The sequence below is a fragment of the Brassica oleracea genome, chromosome C9, assembly GCF_000695525.1.
Source record: "Brassica oleracea var. oleracea cultivar TO1000 chromosome C9, BOL, whole genome shotgun sequence".
Classification (NCBI taxonomy): Eukaryota; Viridiplantae; Streptophyta; class Magnoliopsida; order Brassicales; family Brassicaceae; genus Brassica; species Brassica oleracea.
The window spans coordinates 27968848-27983196 of record NC_027756.1 but is presented as its reverse complement, the minus strand read 5'-3'; the positions used below and the strand labels follow the sequence as shown (position 1 = coordinate 27983196).

General features: G+C 35.3%; 3 protein-coding genes across 3 annotated transcripts; all 3 read left to right on the top strand.

The window, feature by feature from the left end:
- Positions 1-5751: 5751 nt before the first annotated feature.
- Positions 5752-7638, top strand: LOC106312961 (protein trichome birefringence-like 23). The gene is made up of 3 exons (XM_013750672.1): positions 5752-6016; positions 6313-6605; positions 6677-7638. Exons 1-3 carry the CDS (start codon positions 5815-5817, stop codon positions 7451-7453), a joined length of 1272 nt encoding a protein of 423 aa, XP_013606126.1. The 5' UTR covers positions 5752-5814; the 3' UTR covers positions 7454-7638.
- A 272-nt stretch (positions 7639-7910) lies between these two features.
- On the top strand, positions 7911-9910 carry LOC106313275 (high mobility group B protein 13). The gene is given in 9 exon segments (XM_013751044.1): positions 7911-8142; positions 8227-8481; positions 8484-8608; positions 8686-8791; positions 8868-8933; positions 9001-9171; positions 9268-9347; positions 9423-9507; positions 9579-9910. Coding segments are annotated over 9 exon segments (1107 nt in total). The 5' UTR covers positions 7911-8031; the 3' UTR covers positions 9687-9910.
- Positions 9911-9975: 65 nt separating this feature from the next.
- Positions 9976-11560, top strand: LOC106313276 (single-stranded DNA-binding protein, mitochondrial). The gene is made up of 5 exons (XM_013751046.1): positions 9976-10350; positions 10527-10735; positions 10930-11030; positions 11129-11188; positions 11284-11560. Exons 1-5 carry the CDS (start codon positions 9991-9993, stop codon positions 11298-11300), a joined length of 747 nt encoding a protein of 248 aa, XP_013606500.1. The 5' UTR covers positions 9976-9990; the 3' UTR covers positions 11301-11560.
- Positions 11561-14349: the final 2789 nt, after the last annotated feature.

The window sequence follows — 14349 nt, the reverse complement described above, 5'->3', positions numbered from 1 at the left end:
AGCCTGTAAAGCTTCTTTTTTGTAGACAATCGTCAAAGACGAAACCATCTTTGTAGGAATCTGAATCTCTTCTGTAGCTTCTATAGGTACCACCATTTTCAATAACAAAAAGAAAAAAATACGCCAAATCAATGAACTGTCTCAGAGTTCCAACACTGCAATCTAGAACTTTTGTTCAAAAGTGTTTCACCTTTGTCTCGCCAAGAGCTCTTTTGCTGGTTGAATATGGCAGTCGTGAACTCTTAACCAACCAGCTCAAAATCTGACTCAAGGGCTGATTCTATCAAGTGTGTATGCGTATGTATAGCTTGAAAACTAAACACATTGACTTAAATTATATGCCATTGCTTCACAGCTTTCTTAAGGCTGCTCAATATTCCACATGTTATCTACATCATCAATCAGTCATTAACGATAAACTAACACCATTTATGATTTTGATTGAATCATCATATTTTAAAGTTTATATAACAAGTTCAAATAGCTTGGTCTTTTATGACACTGGGATAAGCCGTATTCATTAAAGAAGTAACATCTATATCTATGTGTATATATAAAGTAGATTTTTTCTCTTATTTTGACATGTGGAAGAAATACTTGATGACATGTGTCTTCATACTTATTTTTTTGTCAATCTTCTTTTATATTACTGCGATTTAGCCCATCATATTTTAATTTGGTACTATCTAATACTTTTTCAATTAACCACTATCACATAAAATCTAATAATAAATTTTATTAGTCATTAAAATTCAAGATGGATAAAGAAATAAGTAAAATAATATATCTACAGCTAAAAATAACATAAATTTTCAATTTTTATAAAATAGATTTTTTCTCTTTTTTGACATGTGGAGAAAGATTTGATGACATGTGTCCTCATGCTTTTTTTTTTCTTTTTAGGTCTTTCTTCTTTTAAATTACTGCAATTTAGCCCATTATTTTCTAATTATGTACTATCTAATACTTTTTCAACTAACCACTATCACATAAAGTCTAATGATCTATTTTATTGGTCATTAAAATTCAAGATGGATAAATAAATAAGCAAAATAATATATTCACAACTAAAAATAACATAAATTTTCATTTTTTTATTTTTTTTACTATTTTCTAATATTTCATTTATAAATTATATATTTATTTTACTATTAAAAAATATAAAATAACCAAACAAAGAAGAAGCTAGAACAAAACACATAAGCTAAACCTAAAACCTCCACAATCACAAAGAAAACTGAAATGTCATAACAACACTAACTCAATAAATGTCTGGCGATGAAAGAAGATCAAGAACGAAGACTAACTTACTTCACATTCCAATAGAGTATTTTGCCTAGTACAAGTAGAAGTTAGAAAATGGTAAAAAATAAAATCTGAAACAAAGCAATCCCCGAACACAAAAGAGCGCGATCAAGCACAACCTCAAAGGACCAAGAAAACATGCCAGAGGAAGAATAATCACCAAAAAGCCAAAGTCACCACAAAACAGAAAGACACATGCCTAAATCACCGGAAGCACAACCACCAGCTAAGAGGTAAGAAGCACCTCACAAACTGAACAAGCATAGACAAGGTTCTCATGCCAACAAAGAACCACAAAGCTCTGGATAAGGGACTAAAGCTCTAGAAGACTAACTCCGCACACCTATACCAAGGGAAGGAGGAGAAGAAGAAAAACAACATGAGGGAGGGAGAATGGAAGGTAAGAACTGAGAAACCAGAGCCTAAGCTTAAGACAAGAAACAACCTTCTAAACACACATAACATACACGAGGAAATCACCATCCAAACCTGGAGTGGGAAACATGTCGAAAGAGAGAGCCACCAAAGATGCGATCAGTGATGAAAGATGAAACGAGATGAGAGAACAGAGAGGAAAGGGGAGACAAAACAAAATTAGCAAACCATGGAACTTAGATCACCAAAAACTAGATCTTGAAAAGCAAGACGAACATGTACTATCGACGGCGAACCAACGAAAAGGAAGACTACATCAAAGACGACTAAACTATGTCCTAATCCAAGGAGATGCAGCTCATAACATAAGCCAAAATCTAAGGAAGAAGAGGAGCACCAATATTGACTGGAACAGCCTACAATACTGTGAGAAACAATCGCACAACTGAGAACTCATAAACCCGATCTACAACAAATACTAGATAATTTCACTTGAGAAGAAGGCGAAGAAGAAGAACATAACAGATGTGAGTCTTTTTCCGTGATGGGGAGAAACACCGTCCACCAGAAAGGTAAACGAAATACATAGATTGTGACGGCTCAAGATCAAAATATGGAGAGAGGGCACAAAACATCTTAAAAGAATAATATTCCAAAATATGAAAAAAAAATACAATTTTGAAGTTGAAACCGTTAATTTTAGAATCAACAAATTCCTAAATGCAGAGTTACTGAAATTCAATATGCTTACATCAGAGACTCACTTCACCACTAACAAATACTACTATAGACACAACAACGCGTTACCGGAAAAAAACACATAATATATTAACCTATCACCTACTACTACTACTAAATAACACAATAGAAACACCAAATAATGCTCTTGACAAATAAAAATTACCACAAAATTACGTCATCCAAAAAATCATGCTTAACAACAATGAAACAATATTTCGCGCGTAGCGCGGACACGCCCCTAGTATATAAAAAAATAGATTTTTTCCTCTTCTTATGACATGTGGAAGGGAGATTTGTCGACATGTGTCCTCATATAATCTTTCTTTTTGTATTTTAGGTCTTTATTTTTTAGATTAATGCAATTTGGCTCAACACTTTTTGATTATACATTTTTTTTGGATTAGTCCCAAAATTTCTAATCGTGATCTTAACCCCTAATGCACACAAATGACTATTAAATACAACTCATATCACTAAAACGAACAAATATATGGTCTTACATGCAACCTCCCATCTTTCTCTATCTCTGGATTAGAAGTTACAATTATTTCATATATAGATCTAGATGATCACCAATTTTTTTCAAGAGAAAAAAAGTCTAAAAATTATCTAAATATATGTGTCTCTATTTTTCTATATGATTAATGTCTTCAAATTTAATTTTCATCGAATTCATGTAAAACCCCACAACTCTATAGGTAGAGAAAATAATATTTTAGAAAGAGACTAATTTTTTGGTGAAGAAAAATGTTATTTTACATTACAAATAGCAAACAAAAACCAAGGTTTTAGCAATTGGTCATGTTATAGCGTCCAAATTACAACATGCATAACAACTGTAGTTTAAATCTAATAGTAAGAAAAATATATAAATATATAGGTACGTAGAGATTTTTGTTATTATAATTGCGGTGTGGTTTGTAAATATTCAAACAAATGCCTAAATGTAAAGTTATTGACATTCAATATGCTTTACATCTGAGGTTCACTTCACCACTAATAAGTACTACTATACACACAACAACACATTATTGAAAAATTAACACAAAATGTATTAACATATCACCTAATACTACATAACATAGTTAAAACCCTAAATAATAATCTTAACAAATAAAGACGACCACATAATTACATTATCTTAAAAATAATATTTAACAACAATAAAAAAATATTCCGCGCTTCGTACGAGCTCCTAGTCATTAATAAAGTTCTGTTAATTCCCCTACAATGAAAATTCATAGATTTTCTACTAGAATTAAAGTTGTTTTCTAAAATATCTGGGCTGGGATGTTTCATGATATCTCTTAACCTGATGTTTGTGTTTTTCGATAACAAACTTGTAATCAAATATACTAAATTAAAAGCTCAAAACAAAAAAGGCTTCGTTGAGTTAATATAACAACAAATTAAAAAAAAAGAATGAAAAGTATAGTTTTATTTTATGAGTGTTTCGGTTTAGAAAATCATGTAATCCCTTAAATATTATTTAAAAAAATAATTGCGTATGTATATCACTACATTTGACATCAGGAAAAAAAAAAGATATAGCTTATTAAAAAATGTGACATGTCTTCCTTCCATGTACAATTTTAATAATGAAAATTATTCCTAAATAAAGATCATATTAAAATTTTAAATTGTGATAAGATTCCTAAATAAAATGAAATTAATTCTAGCTATTAAATCAAATTTATTTAAAAACAAAAATAAATTAATGATCAAAATTTAAAATTATTGCAATATTTCTAAATAAACTATAACTAAATTTGGTTATATACCATAAAATAAATTTAATAAAACCGAACTTAAATTAAAACATTGTAAAGATATAGGAAACATTAAATAGAGAAATAGTCTCAAATAGTCCTAAAATATGTTTTGTTTCCAAACTAGTCCAGAATGGTTAAAGTGACCACATCAGTTTTTAGTTTTTCAAAATTTTATGTTTTCAAATTTTATTTTTAATTGAATTTTTAGGAAATGATTTTTCCTAAAAAAATTAGGAATACATTCCTAAATGTATATGATATCATCATGAATTTTATTTATATGTATAATTAGGAAAACATTACTCAATAAATATAATATCTTTCTAAATTTAGGAAGGGTATTGATAAATATGTACAATATCTTCATGAAATTTAGAAAAAAATAAGAAAAAAATATTTAAAAACACATTCTTAAAAGTATATTTAGGAAAACCTTATAAATATGTATTTATGAATCCTTACTGAATTTTAATTATATGTATATTTAGTAAGATATTTTTGAATATGTGTAACATTTTTCCTAAACTTTTAGGAAGGCTTTCGTGAATTTGATATCTAAATTTTTATAAAAATATTAAGCATATATGATTATATCTTCCTAAATTTTGGGATATATTATATATTCAGTAATATTTTCGTCAATATACAGGTCAAATTCATGAAGATGTCATACAAATTTAGGAAAACCTTCCAAAATACACAAGAATTGTATTCAAGAAGTCTAGTTAAACATTTATGAAGATATTCCTAAATTTTGTATTGAATTAAATCAAATACTAAAACCCGAATAAATTATTGATATGTTTAATAAAAAAAAATCGGAAGAATTTTTTTTTAAAAATTACTAAACGAAATAAACCACATCAAAATTCAACCAAAAGGAAATTGATCATCACAAGACACCAAACCGTCCAGATATTCAACTACTCGTCATGCTCATCTGCAAGAGAAAGAAAAATGAATAAGTAAAAGGGGAATCACTCAGTGAAGTACGTGATGCTCTAATTAATTAAGTAAATTACAAATAAAATATAATTATCATTTATTTCTTTAATAAAATCTAATATGAACACTTTGATTTTCGGAGACTATTTTGGAGAATAAAAACTTAAAAAAAATCTATTTAAGATATTTTCCAACTAAATAATATATGTTAAGCTAAGTACAAAAAAAATAAAATAATAATATATGTTTAAATTTAGACGTATTATAAAACATAGTGATATAAAATATTTTTGAAACAACACAGTTGGTTAGTTTAATCATAATTTTAAATGTTTGTTTTCAAAATAATAGTTATAGAAAAAATAAAATTGATAATTGTAGCTTAAAAAAAAAAATTGCCCAAGGACCCCCTAATTATATTGAGCCTGCCCTGGTAGTGTTCCCCGATCATGGAGTTTGTAACGTCGAGCCTACACTTCGACAATCAGCTAATGATACTATTCCATATAAGTATTATTTTTCCTTAATTATCATATTCAAAAATTAATTGCACTACCCCACAGGCATTAAATTCTCATTATTCTTTTTTGGATTTTATTATTTATCCACGGAGTCAACAACATTTACCATATATCACAGCTTCTTTCACCTTCCAAACGAAAGGAGGAAGAAGAAGATGAAGCTAAAATGGGAATCAATCTCTACTCTTCACCAAAACGTCTTCCTCGTCAAGGTCCTCGCTGCCGTTTTTATAACCGGTCTCGCCTTCCGCTTCTACGCCGTCCGCTTCGGCCAAGTGTCGGTGAACGAAATCTCCGATCCTCAGATCTCGCCTCCTTCGGTTATCATCTCGGAGAATGAGGATCTCCTCCCCATCGGTATGATCATCTTCATTTATCAACCACACTACAATCTCGTAGCAGTCACATTCGTTAAGCTTCTTTGTTTCTGAGATCTAGGAATTTAGAGAGATTAGTTCCATTAGTATTCGATCATTTAGCTCAAGCTTGTTCAGTTGTTATGGTTCTTAATTCGTTTGTTTGAATCTATTCCCAGAATTTCATCTCCTCAGGTGTGTGTTTATGGTTGTTTCTGCAGCTAACATAGTTAAGGGTTATGTAAAAGTGTTTGAATACTTGCGGTGATGATAAGAATCTGTTTTTGTTTGTATTAGATATTGAGGTGGAGAAGTGTGATCTCTTCACCGGGAAATGGATCAGAGACCCCTTGGGACCAATCTATACCAATGGCTCATGTGGTGTCGTCGTTGATAGTCACCAGAATTGCATCACCAATGGCCGTCCTGACTCCGGTTTTCTCTACTGGAAATGGAAGCCTAACGACTGCTCCCTGCCCCGCTTCGACCCTCTTAGGTTTCTGCAGCTTATGAGGAACAAGTCTTGGGCTTTCATTGGTGACTCCATTTCGCGTAACCATGTCGAGTCTTTGCTTTGCATGCTCTCCACTGTAAGCACTGCAGCTTTTAAATCCTTTCTCTTTGTAGACTTTTGAAGTGATAAGTGTTTTTGTTTTTTCAGGTTGAAAAACCGGTTGAAGTGTACCACGACGACGAGTACAGATCAAAGCGTTGGCTTTTTCCTTCTCACAATCTGACAATCTCCAACATTTGGTCACCGTTTCTTGTTCAAGCCGCCATTTTTGAAGACTCAAGAGGTGTCTCATCAGCTGCAGTCCAGCTTCACCTTGATATACTCGACAACACATGGACTGATCTGTTTCCCAGCATTGACTATGCCATCATCTCTTCCGGGGAATGGTTCTTGAAAACCGCGATCTACCACGAGAATGCTAATATTGTTGGCTGCCATGGCTGCCCGCAAAGTTCCAACATAACGGACTTAGGATTCGACTATGCTTACAACACATCTCTGCGCCATGTGATGGACTTCATCGCAAGATCCAACACTAAAGGCATGATCTTTTTCCGGACGTCGATACCTGATCACTTTGAAAACGGTGAATGGCATAACGGAGGGACCTGTAAGAAAACAGAACCTGTGAACGAGGATGAGGTCAAGATGAAAGTTTTGAACAAGATATTGAGAGATGTAGAGATTAGTCAGTTCCAGAGGGTGGTTACAGAGATGGGTCAGGAGGCTGGGCATTTTAAGCTTCTTGACTTTGCCGGAATGTTGCTGACCCGACCCGATGGGCACCCGGGTCCGTATCGAGAGTTCAGGCCGTTTGATAAGGACAAGAACGCAAAGGTACAGAACGATTGTCTGCATTGGTGCTTGCCTGGTCCGATTGATTACTTGAACGATGTTATATTGGAGATCATAGTGAATAGCTGAATCAAGAACACCGGTTTGGTCTTCGTGTAAATTGATAAAGTTGAAGAAGTTGGATAGAGCTCATTGAAGAATTATAAAACCCAGTTTGGTTCATGATAGCTATTATTATGGATCGATTTTTGTAAAGTGATATTTTTTTCGTGGGTTTTCTGTTATATATGCAAAAGTAAGAGATTTCGAGTGAATATGAAAATTAATACAATCTTGGGTGTGTTTAAAACCGCCGTTCAAAGTTCAAACACAACAAAAAGTGTTTTAAACCGGTTAAGTAAGTTGGTTTAGAGGGAGAGTCAAAACGGTCAAAAGTCATAAAGGTAAGAAATAAAATCTGCATCAACCACGAGAGTATTTAAATCGAGGAAAGTAAAAATCAATTTGAATTTCGAAAATTTGACCGTTGCTTATCCTCCTATATAACGCCCAACATAGACTGCTCTTAACTCACTAAACCCTAAATCTCAAAGCCTCCATTTCTCTCTTACTCGCTCTTTCTTAATCACTGTTCTCAATGGCTACAGTCGCAAATCCTGCTCCGGCTAAGAAATCGAGAAACAGCAGAAAAGCGTTGAAGCAGAAGAATGAGATCGTGGAGTCACCGTCGTGAACTCGAAACGAGAGACGTGGAGCAAGAGAAGCTGAAGGTGGAGCTGAAGAAGCTTCAAAAGATGAAGGAGTTCAAGCCTAACACGGTAACGATTTAGCAAGTCTAGATTGATATTTGGTTACTTAAATCATATGCTTAATTCTGTTTAATGACTCTGTCTCTGTTACAGACTTTAGCTTTCTGTCAATCTTTGGCACAAACTGAAGACGACAAGAAGGGGAAGAAGAAGAAGAAGGATGGTGCTGAAACGAAGAGACCTTCCACGCCATACATCTTGTGGTGCAAGGATAATTGGAACGAAGTCAAGAAGGAGAACCCAGATTCGTACTTCAAGGAGACTTCCAACATTCTCGGTGCTAAGTGGAAGACTCTGAGTGCAGAAGAGAAGAAGGAAGCTTATCTCCAGGTTATCACAAAGGAGAAGCGAGAGAGAGAGAAGCCATGAAGTTTCTGGAAGATGAGCAAAAGCAGAAGACTGCTTTGGAGCTGCTTGATCAGTATCTCCACTTTGTTCAAGAAGCTGAACAGGAGGATAACAATAAGAAGACAAAGTAAGAAATTTAACTGATTTGATGATAATGAAGGCAAGCAAAATTGAATGATTTTTTTTTTTTTCTCGTTTTTGTAGGAAGATAAAGGATCCTCTGAAGCCTAAGCAACCCATCTCTGCTTACTTGATCTATGCAAATGAGAGGAGGCCTGCTTTACGAGAAGATAACAAGAGCGTTATAGAGGTAAGTAAATAAATTCACAATCCTCTTTGTCATTTGACAGTGTTGAGCTTAGTTGTGTGTAACTGTGAATGGATAGGTTGCAAAGTTAACGGGAGAGGAGTGGAAGAACTTGTCTGAGGAACAAAAGGCTCCCTACGACAAGGTCTGGAACCACATCAGTAGCCATTGTTGTGTCAAGAAGTAAAAGATTCTAACGGATTCTGTAACAGATGGCAAAGAAGAACAAGGAGATATACCTGGAAGAGATGGAAGGATATAAGCGGACAAAGGAAGAAGAAGCGATGAGCCAGAAGAAAGAAGAAGAGGAACTCATGAAACTCCACAAACAAGAAGCTCTCCAACTTCTCAAGAAGAAGGAGAAAGCTGACCACATCATAAAGGTGACTACTAACTTCAACTCGCATGCCCTGCCCTTTAGCTGTAAGTAAGAAAAGAGATTATGTGTTAAGTCAGTCACTAACCCATGTCGATTGCAGAAGAAGAAAGAAACAACGAAGAACGAGGATGTTGATCCTAACAAACCAAAGAAGCCTGCTTCTTCATTCTTTCTCTTCTGGTACTACAACACCACAAACAGTCAGAACCCAAGATGTTATTTTCTAACTGTTTTAAAAACAATGTGTTTATACAGCAAAGATGCAAGAAAGAGTTTGGCAGAGGAGCATCCTGGGATTAACAATTCAACTCTTACTGCCCACATTTCATTGAAATGGAAGGTATATAATACTAAACCTGATGAGTCTAGAGTAATTTTTATGATAATTAATTGTTAATTTGTGAGGCTTAGGAACTGGGTGAAGAAGAAAGGCAAATGTATAACGGAAAAGCTGCAGAGTTAATGGAAGCGTACAAGAAAGAAGTGGAAGAGTACAACAAGACCAAGGCTGCTGCGTAGTAGATGAATACTAGTACTAACTCAGTAGTTTGCTTATATTGAACTGAACATCTGCTTTTTCAAGATTTTCTTATCGGTTGTTTAAAATTTTCATTCTCTCTCAATTGTGTTTGACCTCGTTAACAACTGTCTCACCTGTACCAAAATCCCAATTTACTTTAAACCAGAAATTGGAATTACTGAATAAGTTAAACCGAGGCTGGATTAAAAGAAAAATTGGAATTACCGACAATATAGATATTGAGGGTATTTTGGTAACATCACAGAAAATTAGGTTGTCGTCGTCGTCTAGTCTACCTCCGAAATGGATACCAATATTTGTGTGATTCATCCAAACCCTAAAAAGCTACTTCAGTCAGGGTTTAAAGGAAGGCACCATTTTGTCGTTATTTCTCAGAAGATGAACTCACTCGCTATCCGAGTTTCCAAGCTTCTGAGATCCTCTCCGATATCTCCTCCTCTAGGCAATCAATCCCCTCTTCTTTCACCTAAATCATCTGGGAGTGTAGCAGTCGCTGCTGGGAGGTCTTGGTTCTCGACTGGTCCCATCGACGAGGAAGGGTTGGAAGAAGATTTTGAAGAAACCATCTCAGAAAGACCCGCCGAGCTTCAGCCTCATGGTGTTGATCCCCGTAAAGGTTGGGGCTTTCGCGGTGTCCACAGGGTAAACTTGATCTTTTAATCTATTATTGTTTTCTTTGCTTTGCTGAAGATTGTTGTTACAATCAAACCTATTGAAAAGGAAAGAGTCTTGAAGAATCCAACTGTCTTCTATCAAATCTTCATTCATTCATGACCTGAGTTATCTTGTTGTTGATGTCTTTTGATTTGCTCGCACAGGCCATCCTTTGTGGGAAGGTAGGGCAAGCACCATTACAGAAGATCTTGAGGAACGGGCGGACAGTGACCATCTTCACTGTTGGAACAGGCGGCATGTTTGATCAGAGGCTTATGGGAGCAACTAACCAGCCTAAACCTGCTCAGTGGCATAGAATCGCTGTCCACAACGAAGTGCTTGGCTCTTACGCTGTCCAAAAGCTCGCTAAAAAGTAAGCTATGTTTGTTCAAACTAGGATTTGTATTAACAACAACAATTTCCACTTCTAATTGATAAGTTTGCTAGCTAGGTACAAGGACACATTCACAATCTCTTTCCCTGTCTTCTCTATTCCCTCCATTTATATTATGTTATCAGTTTATGAACTGCAAACTGAAACTTGCTTGCTGGTGTGCTTTGTTACAGCTCGTCCGTTTATGTCGAAGGTGATATTGAGACTAGAGTGTATAATGACAGCATCAGCAGTGAAGTGAAGAGTATCCCTGAGATTTGCATTCGTCGTGATGGTATGTATGTTTATGTTCATGTTCATGTTCATGTTCATGTTGTTGATCCTGATTCTTTTATCGGTTTCTCGCTGACTGACTTACGATTTCTTTTGTAGGCAAGATTCGGCTGATCAAATACGGGGAAAGCATTAGCAAGATCTCTTTCGATGAGCTAAGTAAGTTTATCATATTTTGTTCTGCTAAAATATTCCAATTAAAAATGAAAGAAACATGTGTTCTTCTTGTTAAATATCCCTACTCCATTTGGCAGAAGAAGGATTGATTTAGTCGGAGCAAGAATATCCCTGTGGCCGGAGGACACACTGATTCAACGTTTTGGTTGTCCATTGTGAGAGAGCACTGAGTTTTTTCTTTTGAATATTAAGGCCATTTATGTAATTGTCGATCAAAACTAAGCTAGTTCTGCGTCTGTTCCTTAGTATAAGCTGCTCGTCACCAAACACATTTTGTCGGGATGGTTTTTATCATAGCTGTACTACTGCCGATCAGTAATTTAGCCTGCTAAATTACAAATTTGATGAAGACTCTTTTTTTTTGTTCTCATACAAAAAGACTATTCCTCATTTTCCATAGTTATAACCATTGAAAGGGTAAAGGAGTCGTATTTCTTTCCAAGTGACGTACTAAACATGAATTCGTAATTGGTTTCGATGATATGAATATATACGACAACGTCGGGTCCTTGCAAAATCTTCTACTAGATGCATATGCTGTTGAAAAGACTGTTATGAGCTACTCTCGGCCAAAATGTTTTCAACTTAGATGGGTGTTAAGCTTCCAAATTGCTGGAAACATCTTTGCATGCTTGTTTTTTGTTGTTGTTGGAGATGGACCACAAGAGCACATTAAATGCTAGGTCCAAAATTAGGCTCGGTCCATTAAACAAATTGATGACTACAAAAGTCTAAGACGACCTCTCCGCTCCGGATGACTGCAAAAGTCCAAGACGACCTCTCCGCTCCGCAAAAGTCGCTGGCATCTCCAAGGTAGCCGGTTTGGACAACAAAGCTTCTCCAAATCTCAGGCTGTTGGCCACGGTCAATGCTTTCATTTTTCAGAGACTGAACCTGTCTTTCCTGGATACTCAAAACAAACACTAAAAGACCAGGATCATATGTGCAAGACAAATACTTGTTCAATTCAAAAATCAAGATCTCTTTTTCAAGAATAAGTAGCACACATTTCAGCATTTCAAGATGCATATCAAAGTAAACATTGTAGACTAGAATGATGTCAAGGCATGCTACAATATTACTCATTTTCAGAACATGCCTATCCTTCTCAACATCTGAACACAAAAGAGTAAGTTCAGTTTGAACAACATCTATCAAATGATCTAGACGATTGTCAAAGAAGGTGTTGTAGACCAAGATCTCATTAAAACTCAAAACAACACAATTATCACGAAATGATCTCAGAAGATGCCAAGTTCTATTAGTTTCAGAACATACAAGATCAGGCTGCAAAACAGAATCGCAAAAATCAAGATCACAAAAATCAGTTTGTTTCAAATCAAGCTCAAGAGATTTTTCAAAATGATCAAAGCCTTTGCTATGCTTTAAGAACTGATCAAAACTCAAAATAAATTCAAAACTGATGCCATTGCCTTTTTGAAAAAAATTTTGATCAAGAAGTTTCTCAGGTTTAAACAATTTAAAAGAATTAATCATGTTTTCAAAAACAGATTTTGAAACACAAAAATCTTTCATCTTGTCAAGACCAAAACGAATCACATCATGAGAACTGATATTTACAAACATATTAGGCAGATAATTAATCAAAGCAGATTTCTCACAGTACTCTTGAAGATCAGGAGACAAAGAGGCAGAAGTTGTGTCGGGATCAAAGCATAGATGGCAATCCATGACGATGGAGGTGATGCTTGTTGCTTCTTCATCAAAGATTGGGCCAGGTTCGTTCTCCTCATCAAAGATAGGACATAGATCCTCATCCAAGGGGTTCCTAGCGTGAAGACGTGGTCCTTGATGTGGATAGTCCAGTGGCTCTTCCTCAAAAACCTGTTGAGACAAAACAAGACTACTCGGATGCTCCGGTTGCAAAATGGTTAGTTCTACAATAGTCTGTTCATTATCATTCATAAACTCATATTCAAGAAAAGGAAGATCACAATTTTTCTCACAAGAAAACAAGCTTTCAATTGGCTCTTCATCAGATTCATCAAAAATTGGTAAAGAATCTGAAAAATCCTTAAACTCTTCAACATGGGTTTCAGATTTACCTTTAGGTTTTTCACTGATGAACAATGATGGCTCAGCTACAGATGCACGTGTGGATGTGCTCTTCTTATGGCTCTTGCTGATGTCTTTGAGGGCTTTCATCATTCCCTTCTCAAAGTTTTCACATATTTCTTAGACATCAATCTGAAGTAATCACCTTTTTGGATCAGAAACATCTCTGGTCGTTTTGATATGATCCTTGCACCTTAGGTCTAGCCGTTCCTTCACACTAACAAACTCATCAAAATTATTCAAAGAATATTTAAATGGAAATTGAGAGACAGTTTGTCGTGGGGGTTTCTCCTTGCTACTTTTTTTTTGAAGACCAAACATCATAACCTGAAAATCTCAACACAAAAGTTAGGAAATAAAACCTCACACTCTCAAGTGTTTAATCTCACCCACTCAAGTGTTTCTCTCAGATTTTATGGTAATCACACAAGCTTATTCTCAATGTTTTCTAAGAGAACAGATCAAGGAATCCCAACGGGATAGATCCAAGCAAAGAAATGGTTTTTCTTTTTTTTTTGTAAAGAGAGGAAGATAAGAGATTTAGCTTTTGGAATCCGCTTTAACCACCTCTAAGGCTGGTTTTCTCCTCAGCCAGCAGACTTACTCTTCCACCCCCAATCCACAATCGAAAACTTTTGATTTTTTTTTTATATGGATGGTAAAGAGGGGACCGGATTCGAGAAAGATAGAAGAAAACTTTCTTTTTTTTTATGAAGAAAAGGTAGATCAGAAAGATGGAATGAAAAGATATACCAGAAGAGTGGCTCTGATACCACTTTGATACGCCTTAGAAATGATCACTCAACCGGATTGGAAAAGATATGAACTCCGAAGGAGATCTGATGGATCGATGGGTCGCACAAAGGTTGCGGATTGGCCTTTGATATTCCCGAACCAGATCGTTGCCGGATGTGACGCACCGGTCCAACAAAGTGGCGATCTCGAACCGTTGCTTAATATGACTCACAAGACCAACGGACAAGAAGAGTTTACTTGGAGCTAACCACACCAAGAAAACAAGAGAAGTTCTAATCGAAGAACAAAGAGTAAAGACTCAAAAAGTTGAA